Source organism: Neovison vison, chromosome 11 (genome assembly GCF_020171115.1).
Source record: "Neovison vison isolate M4711 chromosome 11, ASM_NN_V1, whole genome shotgun sequence".
Taxonomy (NCBI): Eukaryota; Metazoa; Chordata; class Mammalia; order Carnivora; family Mustelidae; genus Neogale; species Neogale vison.
This window is the reverse complement of record NC_058101.1, coordinates 143,516,131-143,535,711: the sequence shown is the minus strand read 5'-3', so window position 1 is coordinate 143,535,711 and position 19,581 is coordinate 143,516,131. Positions and strand designations below refer to the sequence as shown.

The 19,581-nt window shown below is 38.4% G+C and overlaps 1 protein-coding gene across 1 annotated transcript in view; it reads right to left on the bottom strand.

Moving 5' to 3' along the window:
• Positions 1-9,004, bottom strand: part of IQCM (IQ motif containing M) — a 412,672-nt gene extending 403,668 nt beyond the window's left edge. Inside the window, 2 exon segments of the mRNA XM_044224898.1 lie at positions 319-398; positions 8,960-9,004. Coding sequence (XP_044080833.1) covers positions 319-398; positions 8,960-8,996 — 117 coding nt within the window. The 5' untranslated portion in view covers positions 8,997-9,004.
• Positions 9,005-19,581: the final 10,577 nt, after the last annotated feature.

Sequence of the window (19,581 nt, the reverse complement as noted above, 5' to 3'; positions counted from 1 at the left end):
GTTTAGTTTTATCTAATAGTGTTTAAAGATGGATATTTATTTGAGATATATAATTCAAACATTTCTGTTATAATTCATGAAAAGAAAAAATGAAAAATTGGATTAGGATTAAAGGTGCAAATATACATGTAATTAAATAATCTTTATAGCTATAAAAATATTATTTTTAAATGCAATTTAAAATTCATTTTTATAGCTAGTTAAGATTTCATTTTTCTCTTCTATTCAGAGTCTACTAGGGTTCATGCAACCATTTGGAACAACCAATAAAAACAGTTATTAGTATCCTGGAAAATAAGTTAGATTAAAAGCATTAACCTCATTTATTTTCTCATAATGTTGGGCAATGAGAGTTTTTGCTTCTTGAAAAAAATCTTGCTTGATCTCGAATACAGGACCTAAAACAAAAACACAAATGTTTTATTTTTTTAATGTAATTAATGTACTTTCTTAATTACAAATGGCAAAACTGTGAGATTAAAATTTGGGCAGTGATGATTCTTGCAGAACATTATAAATGGTTAAGTGTTCCAAGTGGAAGTTAACAGTGGATGCAAAAGATGGATTTCTCTTTCAATGTAACAGTTTACTTTAAAAAAACATTAGCATACAATGGTGATAGTGAAAGGTAGATTATCCTAATTAAAGTCTAAGGGAACTAATTAAATTACACAAAATTCAAATCCCCTTCAGCTTTTAAAGTTCTTTAAATATTACTGTACAGAAGACATAACGTGACTTGGGCACAAAAACTATTAACCAATCTAAATGTGTTCTCTATATCCGATGACTAATTCATAGGCTGTACATTCCTTTATAAATATTTACCTTACAACTAGTTAAAATTATAATTGCAAAATAAACTCAATATGTTTATTAGGTAGGAATAGCATTGAAATAAAAAATACACAACTATAAATGGGTAACATTATAATAACTCTTATTCATATTTTCTTAAGATTCTTGTTCTTTTTATTTAGAGTAACATATAGAATTCTATAGCATAGACTATATTATTCTTGGTCTTGTCTAAGTTTTTCTCCTAATTTCCTTCATTAGTAGCTGATTCTGACATTTATAAGTTTTCTTGGCTTCCTCTCCTTACCCCGAACTCAGTAAAATTTAAATATATTACCAAATTATTGATTCTAATTGGCTTTTCAATATAGCCAGTGTGCTCCCATTCTTATAACTATACCTTCTTTAGTATTCTTAAGATCTCTCTTCTTCTCCCCCTCATATTTTAAGCAATTAAAAAATTCATCTTGGGCACCTGGGTGGTTCAGTCAGTTAAGCGTCTGCCTTCGGCTCAGGTCTTCGATCTCCGGGTCCTAGGATCAAGTTCAGTGTTGGGCTCAGCAGGGAGTCTGCTCATTCCTCTCCCTAGGCCCCTCTGTCCCCCTGCTCATGCTTTCTCTCTCTCCCTCCCCCTCTCTCTCTCACTTTCAAGTAAATAAATAAAATATAAGAATTAATTAATTAAAATTTCATCTTCAAATAAATCAAAATCATAATGAGAAACTGTCTTAGTCCCTTTGGGCTACCACAGCAAAACACCACAGGCTGGGTGACTTACAAACAACAGACATTTATTGCTCACAATTCTGAGGCATGAGGTACAAGATCAAGATGCCAAGATGGTCAGTTGAGGGTCCTCTTCCAGGTCCCAGACATCTAGTTGTATCCTCACAAGGTGGAAGGGACTAGGAAGCTCTCTGGGGCCCCTTTTATAAGAGCCCTAATCCCCTAAGTGAGTGATCCATTCTCATGACCTAATCACCTCCCAAAGGCCCTACCTCCTAATACCATCAACTTTGGGGTTGGAATTTCAACATTGCAATTTTGGGGAGACCAGAACATTCAGATCATGACAGATACCACCACATTCCCACCAGAATGGCTAACATTAAAAAGACTGATAACAGCCCAAATTAGAGATGCTGTGGAGGTACTGGAATAGTCATGTGTCATTGGTAGAAATGCAATATAATCAGCTTGGAAACATTATAGCAATTTCTTATAAAACAATATACACCTAACCTGGGAACTAGCAATCCCACTCTTAGGTATTTATCAAAGAGAATGAAACATATTTTTGCAAAAGCATTGTACAAGAATGCTCATAGAAGCTTTATTCATAATAGCTCTAAACTCGAAACAGCTCAGATGTATATCAAGAGAACAGTAAACACACTGTGGTATATTCACAAATGAAATACCGCTCAGCAATAAAAAAGAAGCAAGCTACTGCCATACACAAATGGATGAATTTCAAAATCATTATGCAAAGTAAGCATACACACAGACACACACACACACACACACAGAATATTTTATAGTTCCACTTAATATGAAGTTCTGGTGCAAACACAGCTAATATACAGGAGATAGAAAGGAACAGTGATTTTTCTGATCAGGGATGGCATGGACTGAGAAGGGACAGGAAAGAAATTTCTGGGGTAACAGTAATGTTCTATACTTTGATGCACAGTGGATCAATCACACAGGCATATGTAATTATTATAACTCAGTGAATATATAATAAAGATTCTTGCATTTTATCATACATTTTATATCAATAGAAGGAAAAATATAAACAAATAATGAGTTCTGAGTAATAATATACATGTTGATGGAAGGATATGAAATAGACAAATACAGAAAATATTCATGGTAAAAACTGGGTGGTAGGTCTATGGGTGTTAATTTAAAAATTCTTTCAAGCTTACTGTATGTTTGAAAATTTCAAAACAAAATATTGGAGACAAGTTCTCCCTCATTCATTCACAAAATTTCCCCTAGCTTTTCTCCACATAAACTCAGGGGCCACAGGCAGCTGTTACTTTGGGGGCAATGTCATGCTGAGGACTGAAGCCTGGGGGAGACCCTCTCAATAAAGGAAGGAGACAACTGGACTCTTTTGCCAACCTCCCCCCCAAAAATGTTGGGTTAGGAAAAAAAGCATCTCCTAGGGTATCTCATCACTGGCAGTGGAATTGCAGCTCTGCAATCATTCTAGAAAGAACAACATCTTTTCTTGCTTCCTAGCTTCTTCCCTCCTTCCACTCTCTCCTATGGAAAGTATGTAAGTCATCGACAAGCTCAAATCTCCCTGTCCGCCCACATTTGCCTCTGTAACTCCCCACATTAAGAGATATCTACATATTTCCAAGGATATAGGTTGGTGGATTTTTTTTTCTTCTATTAAAAGTTCTTGTCAAGACTTCAAGCACGTGCTTCAAGAAGTATACATGCTCCTTGTACAGATTTGAGCACAAAGTCACATGTCAATCATAAAATGGTTCATATAAATGTCACCACTCAAAACCATATGATGCACGGTCCTCACATGGAAGTGACAGGTGTTTAGGAATGAAAACTGTCTTGTCAACTTTCAACTAAAATCTAAGTCTACTTTGAGGGGCCTCTAACCAGACCATGTGCTCCCCAGAAGAAAAGCAATAACATATTCCAGGCTGTGATGCTATGTCTTCTCTGTTTCTTCCTCTCGTGACATCTTTCCTCCTTTAATTCCCTTCTTCTGACTACCTCCCTTACAATTACTTATAATTATAGTATTGCTATGAGTCATGCACATGACAAACAGTATCACTTATTCATATATGAAATGATGAAGTCACTGGTTTGGGGTGAAAATGTAGCTTTATAAAAACTATCATGTCTTCATTCCAAATGAAGATCTAATCTTTATAGGCAAAGCTTTTGTACGCAGAGGGCCCTCCTGAAGTCAGACATGCTGGAAGCCCTTCCAGGAGCTGGTCCTGAGTTACTTCCTGCTTTTTTTTCTACGTATCTGCTGTTATTCCTGATGCCATGTACTACTCCTTGTGAGTACTGGAGGCTCTTCTGAGGTTTGCCTAGTAACTCTAGTGAAACATTTGTCTTTCATTGCCACTTCCTGCTATGGACTGAAGACAGGTATTCCCCCAAAATTCATATGTTAAAACCTAATGCCTGGTGTGATGGTATTACGAGGAGGGTTATGAGGGTGGAGTCCCATGACTGAGATTAGAACTCTTTGAAGGAGCCTCCAGAGAGCGAGGTAATCCCTTCCATCCTGTGAGCCTTCAGTGAGAAGACATCCGTCAGTGAGGAAGCAGGTCTCACCAGACACCAAATCACCGGCACCATTATCTTGCACTTCACAGTCTCCAGAACTAGGAGAAACAAATTCCTGGGGCTTATAAACCACTCAGATTATGACATTTTGTTGCAGCAGCCCAAACAGACCACAGCACTTTCATCTCAAGCTGTCAATCCTGAGCCCTTATTGTAATCTAATGTTCTGATAAAGCTGTTCTGATTCTTTCCCTTCTTAATTGGCCTTAGAGGAGTTAAATTCCCAAGGCAGCATCTTACTTCTCTCTGGGCTCTTTGATGTCCAGTGTGTCTGATTTCCCCCATCACCAAGAGCCACCTGTCATCTGGGAACTGTGGGGGAGCCAGTGTATACTCTGGCAATGCTAATGGCCCTCTTGGAGCCAGTAAGTAGATTGACTCATCAAGAGACTGCCAGACTGAACCCACACAGTCAGGCTGTGAAGTTCTTGAACAGGACAAGGCCTGGGACTGTTCTTAAAGGGGCAGAGAAAGGCAGCCACCACCCAAAGAGAGGGATTTCTCACAGATCTTAAAATGGCTCCAGCTGAACGCATGTTGACACGCTGACTCCAAGTTGGCATTTAAGCCTGAATCCTCATTGGCATTTAAGATGGTAAGGCAGCTGGGGCACCTGGGTGGCTCAGTGGGTTAAGCCGCTGCCTTTGGCTCAGGTCATGATATCAGGGTGCTGGGATCGAGTCCTGCATCAGGCTCTCTGCTCAGCAGGAAGCCTGCTTACCTCTCTCTCTCTCTCTGCCTACCTCTCTGTCTACTTGTGATCTCTCTCTGTCTAATAAATAAATAAAATCTTTTAAAAAAAAGATGCTAAGGCAGCTGTTCGGACTCTCTCCAGTAACTGAAAATTAGCCTTTGAACCAAAAAGTTAACTTCTCAAGGTAGAACAAGAGAATTCACATCTCAGTGCCGTAGGAAAGGCAAATGGCCAGTGCCAGTTTCTCCCAGAAAAGAAAAGAAAAAAGAAAAAAAAAAAGAAAGAAAGAAAGAAAGGAAAGGCAAAACTAGTGTGTGTTATTTTTTAATTTGAATTGACTATATATTCAACAAAGAAGTCTAAAATTATGAGAAATTAACTTTGATGTTAAAAATCCATCTAATTAATATTCTTTGAAGTTTCTGTTTCTTTGTTCATCATATGTTAAGTATACAAGCATGCAGCTTTTATACATTGAAGTACACACTGGAACTTCAATTATTAAGAGGAAGCTGTCAAGGTCTGCTCCTTCTCTTAAAAAAAATCTATAACTAAGGCTTTGTTTATTTGCAAATATGTATCCATAGCATAGAAAATGACTTTTAAGAGCTCTCACTCCTGAGTCACACTATTTTGCTCTTGAATTACAATTTGCTCATGAATCTTATTGTCTTCAGCTTTCTTTTTCTCATTTGTAAAATGAGGGTGATAATAATAGGGGATCTTGAATGAGGTTGTGAGGATTCAGTTGGACTTGGTTACAAAGCACTTAGCACAGTGCCTGGCACATAATAAGTTTTCAAAAAATGTGAGCAATTATTACTGTAGTTATTGTATTATTACTATCATTGAGCTCAACTTTTCTCTAACAATGTTTGTATTATTAGTTTCATTAGTCAATCCTCATTTCTTCAGTAGCACAAAGATAAATTTCAACTTTCTAATCTTGTTTGAATAAATCTGGTCTTATTACAGGTCTTTTTATCTAAAACTAATTGATTTGCAAATAATAAAATTTCATTAAACTTTGGATTCTTCAAGTTACTAATACCCCCCAAAGCAATAAAAAATCATTATAAACAATAACAAGTATTTTGTGATAAAGTTCATGAAAAGACTGAAATACTTATACTACTTACATAAAACATGAGCACAAATATTAACATTTTCATGGGGAAAGATAATGAATTTCTAATGCCAAATGATTTCACTAGGCTAAAATGTTTTCTTATTTATTTTATATATTTTTTAAAGATTTTTATTGATTTATTTGACAGAGAGAGAGAGACAGCAAGAGAGAGAAAGAGAGAACACAAGCAGGGGTGTGGGAGGAGGAGAAGCAAGCTTCCCATTGAGCAGGGAGCCTGATGCAGGGCTCAATCCCAAGACCCTGGGATCATGACCTGTGCCAAAGGCAGATGCTTAACTACCGAGCCACCCAGGCACCACTATTTTATATTTAATAATAAAAAAAAAACCTCAGTCTTTGTATATCATCAGTTTAATAGTATTTTGATTGGTAGTTCATAAAACTTCAGATTTCCCTAAATGCTTTAGAGGATCTGTGTAATTGTTCTAGTAAATCTCTAAAGTGAAGATCCCAGAAGACCTAATTATGGAAGCTGTAACAGGGAACAAGGATTGGCCATCTCTTGAGTGTATCATTGAGCAAATCTTTTCTCCCTAGAAAGACTGAGGGGCTTGCAAACATGTGTTTTTTTATAACCATAACAAAAATAACTGGCCTTACTAAGAGGCTTTCTAAACTTCCTACAAACTGGTTGCATTCTCCAGAGACTTCACAAAAATTTACTAAGGAGATATCCTGAACAAAGATATACGGCTACATGGCTAAGGACTTCCTTGCCTATATAGTCAAAGCAAGTGCCTGTATGTTTGATTTCACAGATGTTAGAAAAGCCATACCTCAAATTCAATGAGATTTAGTTTAGCATGTTTCTTAAGCAACTACTAAGTCCCAGATGCTAAATGTGCTTAATTTGATGCTAACCTAGTGCTAAATGTGCTGAAATACATAGGATATTAGGTATGCCCACCTTCCAGGTACTTAGAGCCTAATGCCAGAAAAAAAAAAGTCAATAAATGCCATGACATTCAATATGATCCATACACTGTGACAGAGGCCAGCATAAGTCACCAACAGCCCCTACTGCCAGCTCACAAATATATGAATTCCTCTTTTAAGATATAAGACTTTTCATTGTATTATTAGAGACAAGGTTTAAAACAGAAGTATCCCAAGAGAAATAAAACAGTGAATCAAATCCAGACTAAGGCAGTGATTTTAAAATCATGCTTCATCAATTTCATGTGCCTTCAGGGCTCTTCCTTCCTCCAGTCAGAGCAGCTCAGACCTTATCTGCTTTGCATATTTGAGCTCTTCCTAAGTTTTCATTTTGTAGGAAACATTCCTTGGCTAAAAATAAAAAACACACAGCAAATGAGTAAAAAACAAACTAACAAAGGATTGACTATTACTGTGTGTGCTGAAAGATCTCCTTCTCAAAGCAGGTTCAGAGGAAGGGCAGGGTTAGGTTAGGAGAGGGGGAATGCTCAGGGGCAAGGAGCAAGAGAGGGAAGCTGGAACAAAGATGGTTTAATTCATTCCAGGGCAAAGAATTGTGGAAACTAGGAAATGGAAAGGAAACCCTTCGAGGAAGAATCTCAAAAAAAAAAAAATTAGTTTATATTCAACTTCATTACATAAAAGGGAGGAAAATATAATTTGTCTAATTTATTTTCAAAAAGAGTTCAAAAACCCAAAATGTGAAACCCAAATTCCAAGTGGCATATGACTATCATCTCCTAAAACCTACATTGGACAATCATTTCTACAACACATTCTGCATTAAGACCCAACACTTCACTTCCAATGGAACAGCATTCTGTTGTCTCTTACACACTTTTCCTCATTCCCCCACTTTCTTTATTCCTTCTTTAGCAAAGTGGCTTATTGTCTTTGTAGTAATAAGTGATTAATAGTTTGCCTACCCACCTCAGGGAGATTTTACAGTGCACCTCCCCTCTAAAAAAAAAAAAAAAAAAAACTCTATGTTAGTGTCTCTCGGAGTGGGATACAGTGTTAAGGAGATACAGGTGAATTCCCAGCTCTCAGGATCAAGCCTTCAAATATAATTTATGTAATTATGGGCATGACCCAAAGGCAAAATGGAACTAGAGAACATTTTTCCTTTCTGTCCTTTCCATCTAAAAATGTGCTGTATTATCCAAATAGAGAATTACAGTAATCCACATGGCACTCTATTTGTAGCCTAGAACAGAAGCCCACGAGCTTGTACCAAGAGCCAAGAGGAAATTGCTTAACCAGAAAATCTTGGTAATCCCAACCCTCTATTCAGCACTCCATGTTTCTCAATCAGGCTATCTAAGCCTAAATATAAGATTACCTGAAGAGTTGCCAAGCCTAAATCAGCTCTAAAAGAAATACAATGCAAGGCGCTTATGTAATTTAAAATTTTCTAGTAGTCACATTTTTAAAAGTGAAAAGAGATGAAATTAATTCTAATAATATACAGTAATTGTTATAGATTTTATTTAAATTATATCCAAATATTTTCATTTCAACATTAATCAACATTAAAAATTAATGAGATGCTTTACATTCTTTTTTATTCTGTCTTCAAAATCTCGTATGTATTTTGCACTTGCATACCTCTCAATTCAGATGCTGGCTTTTAATCAAAAATACTTGATCTGTATTTAGATTTTATGAAGTACTGACTTGCAAAAATATATTCACATGACCCAAACATGGTTAAACATTTTCCAATGACTGAATTACCACCTTTTTGTATTGAAATTAAAATGAGTTAGAATTAAATATTCAGATCCTTGGTTTCTGGTCCCACATTAAGCACTGAATCGCCATATGTGGCTACTAGACACCATATTGGACAGCACACTAAATTAAAAGTTGCTATAGATCTCTCAAAAGTTGGTTATATTTAAATGAAGGGAATGAGATGAACTCTTACAAGGTACACCAATAACTTTAGTGCTCCAAGGATTAATAACTAAAAGTTTCCTCAATGCTGTTAGAGCCTTGCACTATGCACTGAGTTGTTTTGGAAGTGTGGTACTCACATTCTGCGTCATCAGCCATAGCCTCTGTAGCAACCATGATGGGCAATTAGGGTGATCCTTCTTTTTGAAAGCTGGGCTCCAAGTCCCTAAACACAATTACAGTAAATAATGTTGATAATACATACTTATTTTTAGCTATTTCTTTCATCCACTCATAAAAAAAATTGGATGAATTATTAACACTTGTTATACATCGCTCCTCTGCTCTAAAATCTTCCATGCCTTCCCCTCCAAAAGACAGTGATAACAACAGCTAGCATTGGGTGGGGCTCTGTGGTTTACCAAGTTGCTTGTATACATATTCCTTACTGGTTCAGAACAACCTGACAGGAACTATTGTCCGACTTTTGAAGATATGGAAACTGGAACTTAGAGATGTGAAACAGCTTGTCAACTTAAGCTGCTATTTTGTGGCACAGACATAACTCCAATCCCTGTCTTTAGACCCAGGGCCTATGCAGGCCCCTCTGATTTCTCACTATTTTCCATATAATATTCAATTAATACCTGGCATATACCTTACACATCCTTTCCTTGGGCTTATGCACTTGAGCTTAGGTTGAAGTTAGCCTTCTACCCAGAATGCCCTGTTCTCACACATTTTTTAAAAAATATATGTCCTACCCAACCTTACAGCATAGGTTCAAATCCTACCTCCTCCATGATCACCCCAGCCTCTAGGGGTCTGTTCTTGTAAACACATAGTCATGTTGTCCATGTCTCTCACTTGAAACTTATATACTTCTGTGTAAGGAACCAAAAACAAAAAAACAACAAAACAACAAAAACAGAGTGATAGATATAAATAGAAGTCCTATATTCCCAGCTAAACTCCGAAGCCTTGAAAACCAAACTATACTTCATACCAGGGGCTCCAGGTATGGTTAGCTGGAAGAGCTAGAGCAAACCCCTGCCTTTTGCCTTGACCTTCATAGTTTCCAGTTCAGTGCATCCCATTCTGGTGGTGCTCAATAAAGAGCTGATTCATGCGTTTTTTGAGCTGAGCCCTTCCTCTTACATTTGAAATTATCATTACTTCCAAAGGATTATCCAAAATGCATCAAATGTTGCCCCTACAGACAAGGAATCAGTTATACCAGTAACTGAGTACTACTGTGTGCTCACATTGCTTTATAATTAGAAATAGCAAAATTAAATGTTTTATAGAGTCCCATGGAGTCTTTTGTTCTAAAACTCTAGGTAAAAGGTGAAAGCCATGTTAAATAATTTGGAGATTATAAGTAAATTCACAAGCCACGGAGTACTTGGGTAGCTTAGTCATTAAGCATCTGCTTTCGGTTCAGGTCATGACCCCAGAGTCCTGGGATCAAGCCCCACATCGGGCTCCCCGCACAGCAGGGAGCCTGCTTCTCCCTCTGACTTCCCACCCCCCCGTGTTCTCTCTCTCTCAAAAAATAAATAAAATCTTTAAAAATAAAATCCATAAACCATCATGGGTCTATGAAAGTCATGACTCTAAAGCCACATATTCTTAGATAAAAGGCTCTAACACTTTTCCTCAGCATCTACCCAGAGGGGGGAACATATTAGAATTACAGTTTTAAAATAACAAATCTGGAACATCCAAAAACGGTTAATTCTCAAACTGTCAGCATTATACCATAGCAAGAGCACAGACAACATACCTCATCTGCCTGGTTCTACAAATGAACCGGGACAAATTAAAATACTGCACCTCCCTTAGCAATTAACAATCAGAATTCCTCTTCTGGTCTGGCTTAATTACTGTCTTCTTTTCATTTAAATATAAGAAGAAAATAAAGGTGTTTTCTGTTCTGTCATTTTCTTGTTCTAATCGCCATAGAAATGGACTCTTCTCTGGGGTATTTGGCTCCTCCACCTTAATTCAGGTTGCCAGGAGTGTCAGCCTGCATTAAATTGGCTGGCAAACAAGATATCCCACATCCCTTTTAATGCACAAACCTAGCCAAGCATCCTAACGGGTACTGGCATGGTGATGCCCCCACAAACCCAAGGTGATAGGGGATGCTGAGATAGGAGCTGGGGATGAAGCCCTAGAGGGTGGAATCAAAGATAGGCAGCACACTGACAAGGAATATCGGCAGATGGGGTTCCTCACCGCTTTACATCCCCGGCAGACAGTTAGGAAATGCTGAGTCCCTCCTGATTTGTTGGTCAATTAATAAATACAAATCTAGTATCTGGGTTGTACAAGGGGTATACCATCTATTTTGGAAGAAAAGACAAACACGTAAGTCAAATTTTTAAATAAAATGCAAACAACTATATACCAGATGTCATAAAAAAGTCTGTGAGCTAGGGCTGGCTCAGTTGGTAGAGCATCCAACTCTTGACCTTGGGATCATGAGTTTGAGCCTCACACTGGGTGTAGAGATCAATTAAATTAGGGGGGAAAATTCACAAGTTTTGTAAGTAAGTATATAAACCCATGAATGCCATGAGTTCAAATGAAGATGGGATCCTTGGAGGCTGAGAAAGTGACCAAAGAAAAGTGTTAAGGGAGACTGAGTGAAATGGAAGGTTAGGTGTAGGGATAACAGCACCATTTTGATTAACTCGTTCAATATAGGCATCAACTAGTTAGAATTGGATGCTGGCCCGCACACCTGTGTGGTACTGAATATCAGTCCTTAGTTGGTCAGATTGGCTGATTTAAGAGGAAAAGAGAAGCAAATGCAAGGTGAGAACAGAATGTACATGGTTTGGGGGACGGCAAGCAGTAGCTCTGATTTAAGCACAGGGCTGGACTCCAGGTTGCTGAAATGGGCAACAAACCACTGAAATATTTTGAAGCAGGCACTGACATAAGTAGTGTTCTGGAATGTGACTTCCATAAGAAAGGACTTCGTTGGGGCTCCTGGCTGGCTCAGTGGGTTAAGCCTCTGCCTTCGGCTCGGGTCATGATTTCAGGGTCCTGGGATCAAGCCCCGCATCGGGCTCTCTGCTCAGCAGAGAGCCTGCTTCCTCCTCTCTCTCTCTCTTTGCCTGCCTTTCTGCCTGCTTGTGATCTCTGTCTGTCAAATAAATAAATAAAATCTTTAAAAAAAAAAAGGACTTTGTTTTCTTCCCTGCTGTAGTCCCAGTACCTTTAAGAGGACCTGGCATTAAGAAGGATTTCAAAACTTGTTTGTGGAATGAGTAATTATGGCAACAGCATGATGGACATGGATGGCCTACCTTCTCAGGTCTTTTCAGACATAACTGTGAAAATATCCCTCCTCCCCTTCTCCTCCAGTAAGTGCAACTCAAGCCTCTCCTATTGGGTCATAGGAAAGCTAAGGGTTTCTAATTCTATTCCCATGTGGATAAAAAGCAAACAAAAGTGGAAATGGGGGTGCCTGGGTGGCTGAGTGGGTTAAGCTGCTGCCTTCAGCTCAGGTCATGATCTCAGAGTCCTGGGATCAAGTCCCGCGTCGGGCTCTCTGCTCAGCGGGAGGCCTGCTTCCCTTCCTCTCTCTCTGCCTGCCTCTCTGCCTACTTGTGATCTCTCTCTGTCAAATAAATAAATAAAATCTTTAAAAAAAAAAGTGGAAATGGTATTTCCCTTCTTTATCTCCTTAGCTTGTCCTTCCAAAGCAGATGACTGATAAGACTTTGTCATGGCACCCTGTATAATTAAGGATCCTGGTGCCAAAAAACTGCCCTATGGCATTCAGCAGGACTTGAGGAAACATGTCATGATCCAAGGATCTAAACAGGCAGTTTCAACAGTTGATAGAGGGTGCATAAGAGCAAGCTGACCTTCAATCACATGTTACTCCCTTCTCATCTCTCCACGTTAGAAATTGCACCTATATTCATCCAGTTGCCCAAGTCATAAAACGTTGACTCCTTCTACATTTTACTTATCACATCCAATCCATCTAGTCTTCTAAATTTTAACTTCAAAATATATCTCTTTCTCAACTTCCCTCTCCCAGCCACAATCATTTTGTTCTTGGAATGCTGATACAGCCTCGTAACTGCTATCTTAATTCCCACTCTTATCCTATCCCAATTCCTTTTCCACACAGCAGGAGTTGTCTTCTTAAATGTATATCAGAGTGTATCATTTCCTTTCCATGACTTCCAAATGTATTTAGAATAAAACGTAGCTCTTTGGGCTTTTCTCTCTCTTGCAACTGAGTAAATATGAATGAAAAATATAGGACTAATATCCCACAGCTCCACCAGGAACTGAGCCAAGGGACTTGCTTTGACTTTTCTTAGCCTTTACTTTCTTCATTTGCAAAATAAAACTATTGGGAAAGAAGACCTCAAAGGCCCCTTACTTCCTAAAATCTATTTTTACATTGCTTTTGTAATGTATATAATTCTAACTGGCTCCAAATTTCAAAAACTGCATGGTTCAGAGTTCCCATCTCCACCCTGTCCCTCTCCACTTTTCTCTGTTCTTTGGAACTTGGGAGCAGAATATCCAAGAAAGTGGCCTAGGACTGACCTTTTTCCATCATGTCCCTGGTTACAACCCTCCCAGTGTACCTCTCAACCCTTGGCCATGACTGTTGCCCTCTCACATTTTGTCCTGTCACTTCTCTTCTCATAAGTGTGAACCCTCCTCCACTTTTTCTCTTTCAAGTCAACAAGGACCTTCAGGTCATTTCCCAGATTCGCTTCTCTCTGTCGAGACTCCTTGTTCCTCTGACCAGACACCAGATATCCTGGCACCAAACAACAGGAAGGAGAAAAAAGAAAGAAGTACAGAACGGAACAAGTCCTCACTAGGTCCAATGTAACAGAACCAATACTAGGCATCCATAATGGATAAAAAAGTATACCAGACAATAGCAGAATAAGAAATTTACAACAGTAGAAAATTATGAACCAAATTAGTCAGATGGCCATAAAATGAGTTGGAAAGAAGATACTTTATGAATGCATGATCATTAATATCAGCTAAGTTGGGATCCTGGGGAAAGTGTGTTAACAGTGGCAAGCACACTCTTTTCCCGGCACGGAAACCTCCCTCTGATTCTCTAATTAACTTGGGTGAATACACTTCTCAGAGCCAGGAAGTGGGAAGGAAAAAGACATAATTGAATCATTAGGATATTGCTCCAGCTGACACAAACATCAGAGTCTCAGAGCACTGTAGAGAGAGCAAAGCTGGATTTCAGTCCTGATTCTGCCATTGCCCAAGTGTGTGATCTGGGCCAAACCACTTAACCTCACTGAATTCCACCTCCTTTATGAACTCCTGTCTATAAGTTAAGGACTTAAAATAGACACACAATTTTTAAAAGAGGAGCTTCAACCTATGTTTAAAGGAACTCTTCCTCAGAAGTCAATGAGGACAACAGATGAAAGCCTTGCTGTTCTGAATGAGGAAGGTCTCTGAGCTTCTCCCACTATGGCTGTCACTGCACCAACTCCAACCCCAACACTACCAGATCAGACATACCCAGTCGATGACTTCACAGGGCCTTCTGGATATAAGTTTCAACTTCATAAAACAGATGCTATGCTCTATTTCCTTATGTGCTTGCATGGACACTAACACTAATGAAGAGATCCCAAATATTCCTAGTTTTATGTAAAATAGTTAAAATTTTAAGTCACAAAAGAAAGCTATTAATTCCATCTCAATTCTGAAGTCATGAGAAAGGAGATGCTAAACTGGGAAGACTTTGCACATGATACTTTAAAATACTCTTTAGCTAAACCATACACATTCTTTCCCATTTGACCTCAATGTGTACAACTGGTCCTTCTGAGCCATATTCAATAAGCTATAGAGTCTTTCTGAGATCTCACCTTTGGGTTTTGATATACAGGTATATAAAACAGGATCTGGCAATACATGAACATGTACACTGAAGGCCACTGAGAATCAAATCTTACCAACAGAAGATAGGGCTGGCGTTGGCAAGATAAGACTATCATTCCATAGTGCTTAACCAGAGTAACTTGAGGGGAAAGGGAAGCCAGCGATATCAGATAGAGCATATCTCAGTAAAGAGATCAACTACTAGAGGGAACTGAAATACCAACATTTAGTCCCGGTACTTTCCAAAATTATAAGCACAAAAATAACACATACAAAATAAATAACTTTTACAAATCAAAGAAAAAAATGGACAATCTATTATAAAAGTAGGCAAATGATTGCAATAGACACTTAGCAAAGGGGATTTTTCAAATAAGAAATCAGCATGAGAAAAGATGCTCAAAACTTGTCAGTCATTAAGGAAATACAAAGTAAAACCATAAGTACCACACCCCCAAATGAATGGCTTTAACACAATCCTAAGTGTTGGCAAGGATATGGAGCTACTGAAATATTCATTTACTGCCTGTGGGGAGTGTAAATTGATAATCTTTGGGAAACTATTTGGCAGTGTCTTCAAAACCTAAATCTGTATCTAGGTATGGCTCAGCCCTCCCACGACAACCAGAAACACTTTACACTGTGTACTGAAAGCCACGAAAGAGAATGATCACTGCAGCATTATTCTGTAACAGGTGAAAGCTGGGAGCAACTCAACTGTCCACAGACAGTAGAATAGATAAATCACAACAGAGTCATACAATTGAATGTTTCTCAGCAGTGAGAATGAACTGCTGTACACATAGACATAAATGATTCTCACACACATAATCTTGAAAGAAAGCATAAAAGAGGACATACTGTATGCTCCCATGAATATAAAGTTGAAAACAGGTAAAACATTAATGGTAACAGAAGACAGAATAATGGCAACCTTTGGTGAAAGGGTATAGTGTCAGATGGGACACAAAGAAAGCCTCTAGGGTACTGGTAATGTTTATTTATCAGATGGTAGTTACATGGGCGGGTTTACTTTGTGAATGTTCCTTGAGCTGTGCACTTAGAAATTGTGCATGTTTCTGATTACATGTTATACATCAATTTAAATTTTTTATAGATTTTATTTATTTGACAGACAGAGATCACAAGTAGACAGAGAAGCAGACAGAGAGAGAGTGGGGGAAGCAGGCTCGCTGCTGAGCAGAGAGCCCAATGTGGGGCTCAATCCCAGGACCCTGAGACCATGACCTGAGCCAAAGGCAGAGGCTTAACCCACTGAGCCACCCAGGTGCCCCACATCAAATTAAATTTATTTAATACATTTTAAGGGCTTTTTAAGATTTTTATTTATTTATTTCAGAAAAGAGAGAGCACGTGAATGGGGTGTGGGGATAGAAGAAGAGGGAGAAGCACTCCCACTGACCAAGGAGCCGGAGGCAGGGCTTGATGCCAGGACCAAGAAATCACGACCTGAGCTGAAGGCAACCATTTAACTGACTGAGACACCCAGGTGCCCCAAATTTTAAGTTTTAATTATTAGTTTTTCAAAATAACCTACTAAAACTCTGAAAACACTACTCTCATCATTATGATAGTTTTATTTATCCTCTTCTCTTTCTGAAAAGAAAAATAAAGCATAGAGCATTGCTAAAAGCCAACAATAGCTCTGCCTGTCTAAGCCTGACTAGGAAAGGAACTAGTTGTTTTTTTTTTCTTTCATTTGTGTCTTCCATAAGACGAAGCACATGGCTAGCCAAGCAATAAGAACCTTATAAAAACCAGTTGATTTGAATTCCTGAAAGAAGTCCTCAATCATTATAATATGCTTAGTTTTCAAAGTTATTAATATCATCTCAGGAATTTCATTACTACTAAATTTTCCATGTAATGTGTCATAATTTTTTGCACTGTGGCTAATGGACTTGATTTTTTTTAATGGAGTTGATGGTATCTAGTGGGTCATACTAACCTTAATAAATGATCAACAAAGAAACACAAATGATGATGTGCATTTACACAGGGAAATTTCATGGTGCTGCAACCAAATATGGTAGGGGAAGCTGGCCAAAGTCCCATGGGCTGGCCATTAGTAAAGGCTTTCTCAAAAAAGTATTTTTGTGAATTGATGGTTAAAGTGTGAAATAGGAGTTTCTTAGGCAAGGGGTGGGGGAGTGCCTTCATACATTATCATATTTACTGCTTCCAGCAGCTGCAGGAAGTAGTTTGATTTCATTTCACTGCCTGGAGAAACTGAGGTTCAGAGAAGTTTGACCAACTTTTCCACATTTCCCAGCTAGGATGGGGATTAAGGAGTGCCCTTGTTGTGATGAGGACTGGGTGATGTATGGAATTGTTTAATTTTATGCACCTAGTTACCTTGTTAGAAAGATCCCAATTATCCAAATGAGAAAAGGAGCTAAATGCTTTGGCCCAGATTGTGCAGTAATCATACACACAAACACACACGCACACATGCAAACTAGTTTCCGAAAAGCCTGCACTATTCCACATTTTTCTTGCCTCAAATTCCCATTCAGTCTTTCAATTCAACCTCAGGACAATGACAGAAAGGGGTGGAGGAGGAGGTAATATGGAAAGTATGGCTTTTCTTGAATGAAATGTTAAAAATACTGGAAGCTACATCTTATAAATTTTATTTTGGTGAAATTTGAGTTGGAAACATATCAGATATGATAACATGTGTCCAGGAACAACAACAAAAAAAAGGTCAGAGTGCCTTATTTCTTAAGTACTCTATTGTATCAAAAATGCTTTCAAAATATCTTAGGAAGATTCACATGTCAATAAATGCAGTCATGCCTTCAATAATAATTGTGGTATGTTGTGACTCTGTTTTCTTATGATTTTCACAGATGAAAACTGTGCTGTTATAAAAGTACATTCTCTCAGCTATTAATCACACATGCCTTAAATAGAAGACATTAATATTTTATAAATAACAATAAAGAGTGAAAACCAGATTTAAAAAAACAGCTCCTGCTGAGATGTTTGGGACATTATATAAACAGTTAAAGACAACAATGAAAACACCATGAAGCTAATTACCACAAATTAAATAAAATAAATTAAAGGCCAAAACTGTTAAACTCTTTAAATGGAAATTGGCTGTGCTCAGAAATACTAGTTGATATCAGAGATGTTACCCTAGAAATTTGAGCAAAATCCTGAAATACTGTAAATCCCGGCATCTACTTTCAGATTTCTTCTTTCTCGATTATCTTGTAAAAATACTTATGGGCTATGAAATGGTTTTGGAGTTTATTTTAAAACTGGAAACAATCTTAGGAGTTGCCTTCTTGTTAGCTCATCATTTTGTTTGAAAGGACATGGCAGTCTGGGGATGTACAACTTAACACTGGGTTTGTTGATGAACTGGAACCAGAATTCAGGACTTCTGACTCCTAAAGCAAAATTTACCCTAACAAAACTCCTTCCAGGGAACAGTATACTTTGATGAATTCTTTCATGCCTTTACTTTCTGCCTCCTCTTTGAATCAGTCCCTTTTTTTCCTACCTTGTTCTAATGGAGACAATATAACATGGTGGTGAAGAGCAAAGATCTCAGGCTCGAGCAAGCCTGGATTAAAGCCAAGCACTTTGTCACGTCCTAGTCATTGACCTTGGACCTCAGCGGACCAATTCATCCCAGTTTGCCAAGTACTTTGCTGTTTTAAAAATGAAGGTCCTGGGGCGCCTGGGTGGCTCAGTGGGTTAAGCCGCTGCCTTTGGCTCAGGTCATGATCTCAGGATCCTGATATCGAGTCCCGCGTCGGGCTCTCTGCTCAGCAGGAAGCCTGCTACCCTTCCTCTCTCTCTCTCTGCCTGCCTCTCTGCTTACTTGTGATCTTTCTCTGTCAAATGAATAAATAAAATCTTTAAAAAAAATGAAGGTCCTGAGTCTTGACAGCCACCTCCATCCCAGATAAATGAGGTTAGCTACTTACTTAATTCTATAAGCCTGAGCTCTTTTATCTGTAAAATAATGGATAATAATCATTCTTATGCTTCATAGTGTTGCTAGAAGATCAAATGAATGAATAAATATATGAAAACCTTCAGCATAGCTCCTAAACCTGGCCAATGAAAGCCCTCATTTCCATACCTGTCCCTTCTACTTCTGTCTCTCCATGTTAGAGATGTAGATCTGAAAGTCTTTAAGAAACAGATAATATGTAAAGCCAAGAGACAGAATGAGTTTTCTGAGAAACAGGACAAAGAGTTAATTTGTGGAAGGTGGGACTAGCACAGAAATAAAAAGTCCAGTAAGAAGGAAGGAGAGTGTCTCAAGGCCATATTGGTCAACATTATCAGACCAGAAATGAAGGAATTTCAGGGCCATGGCATGCATGGGAAGGCTTAGTAATTAATTCCACTCTCGAGTCTTTGAATATATGCAGATTCTATAACGGATTTTTTTTTAAAGAAAGAAAGAGGAAGTGAAGATAAGGGATAGAAGTATAATACTTTATCTATTATATGGGATAACTTTAGAAACATGAAGAATCCATCATTTAACACTTAATTATTAAAATGTTGTATGTCCAGGGTGCTTGGCTGGCTTAGTTGGTTGAATGTCTGCCTTTGGCTCAGGTCATGATCCCAGGGTCCTGGGCTGGGATGGTGTCCTTCATGGGTCCTTGCTCAGCAGGAAACCCACTTCTTCCTCCCCCTCCACCTCTCCCTCATCACTGTTCTCTATCTCAAATGAATAATAAAATCTTTAAAAAAAAAATAAACTGGGGGCACCTGGGTCCCTCAGTCAGTTAGGCATCTTCTTTCAGCTGGGATTGTTGGTCCCAGCGTCTTGGGATGGAGCCCCTGCATCAGGCTC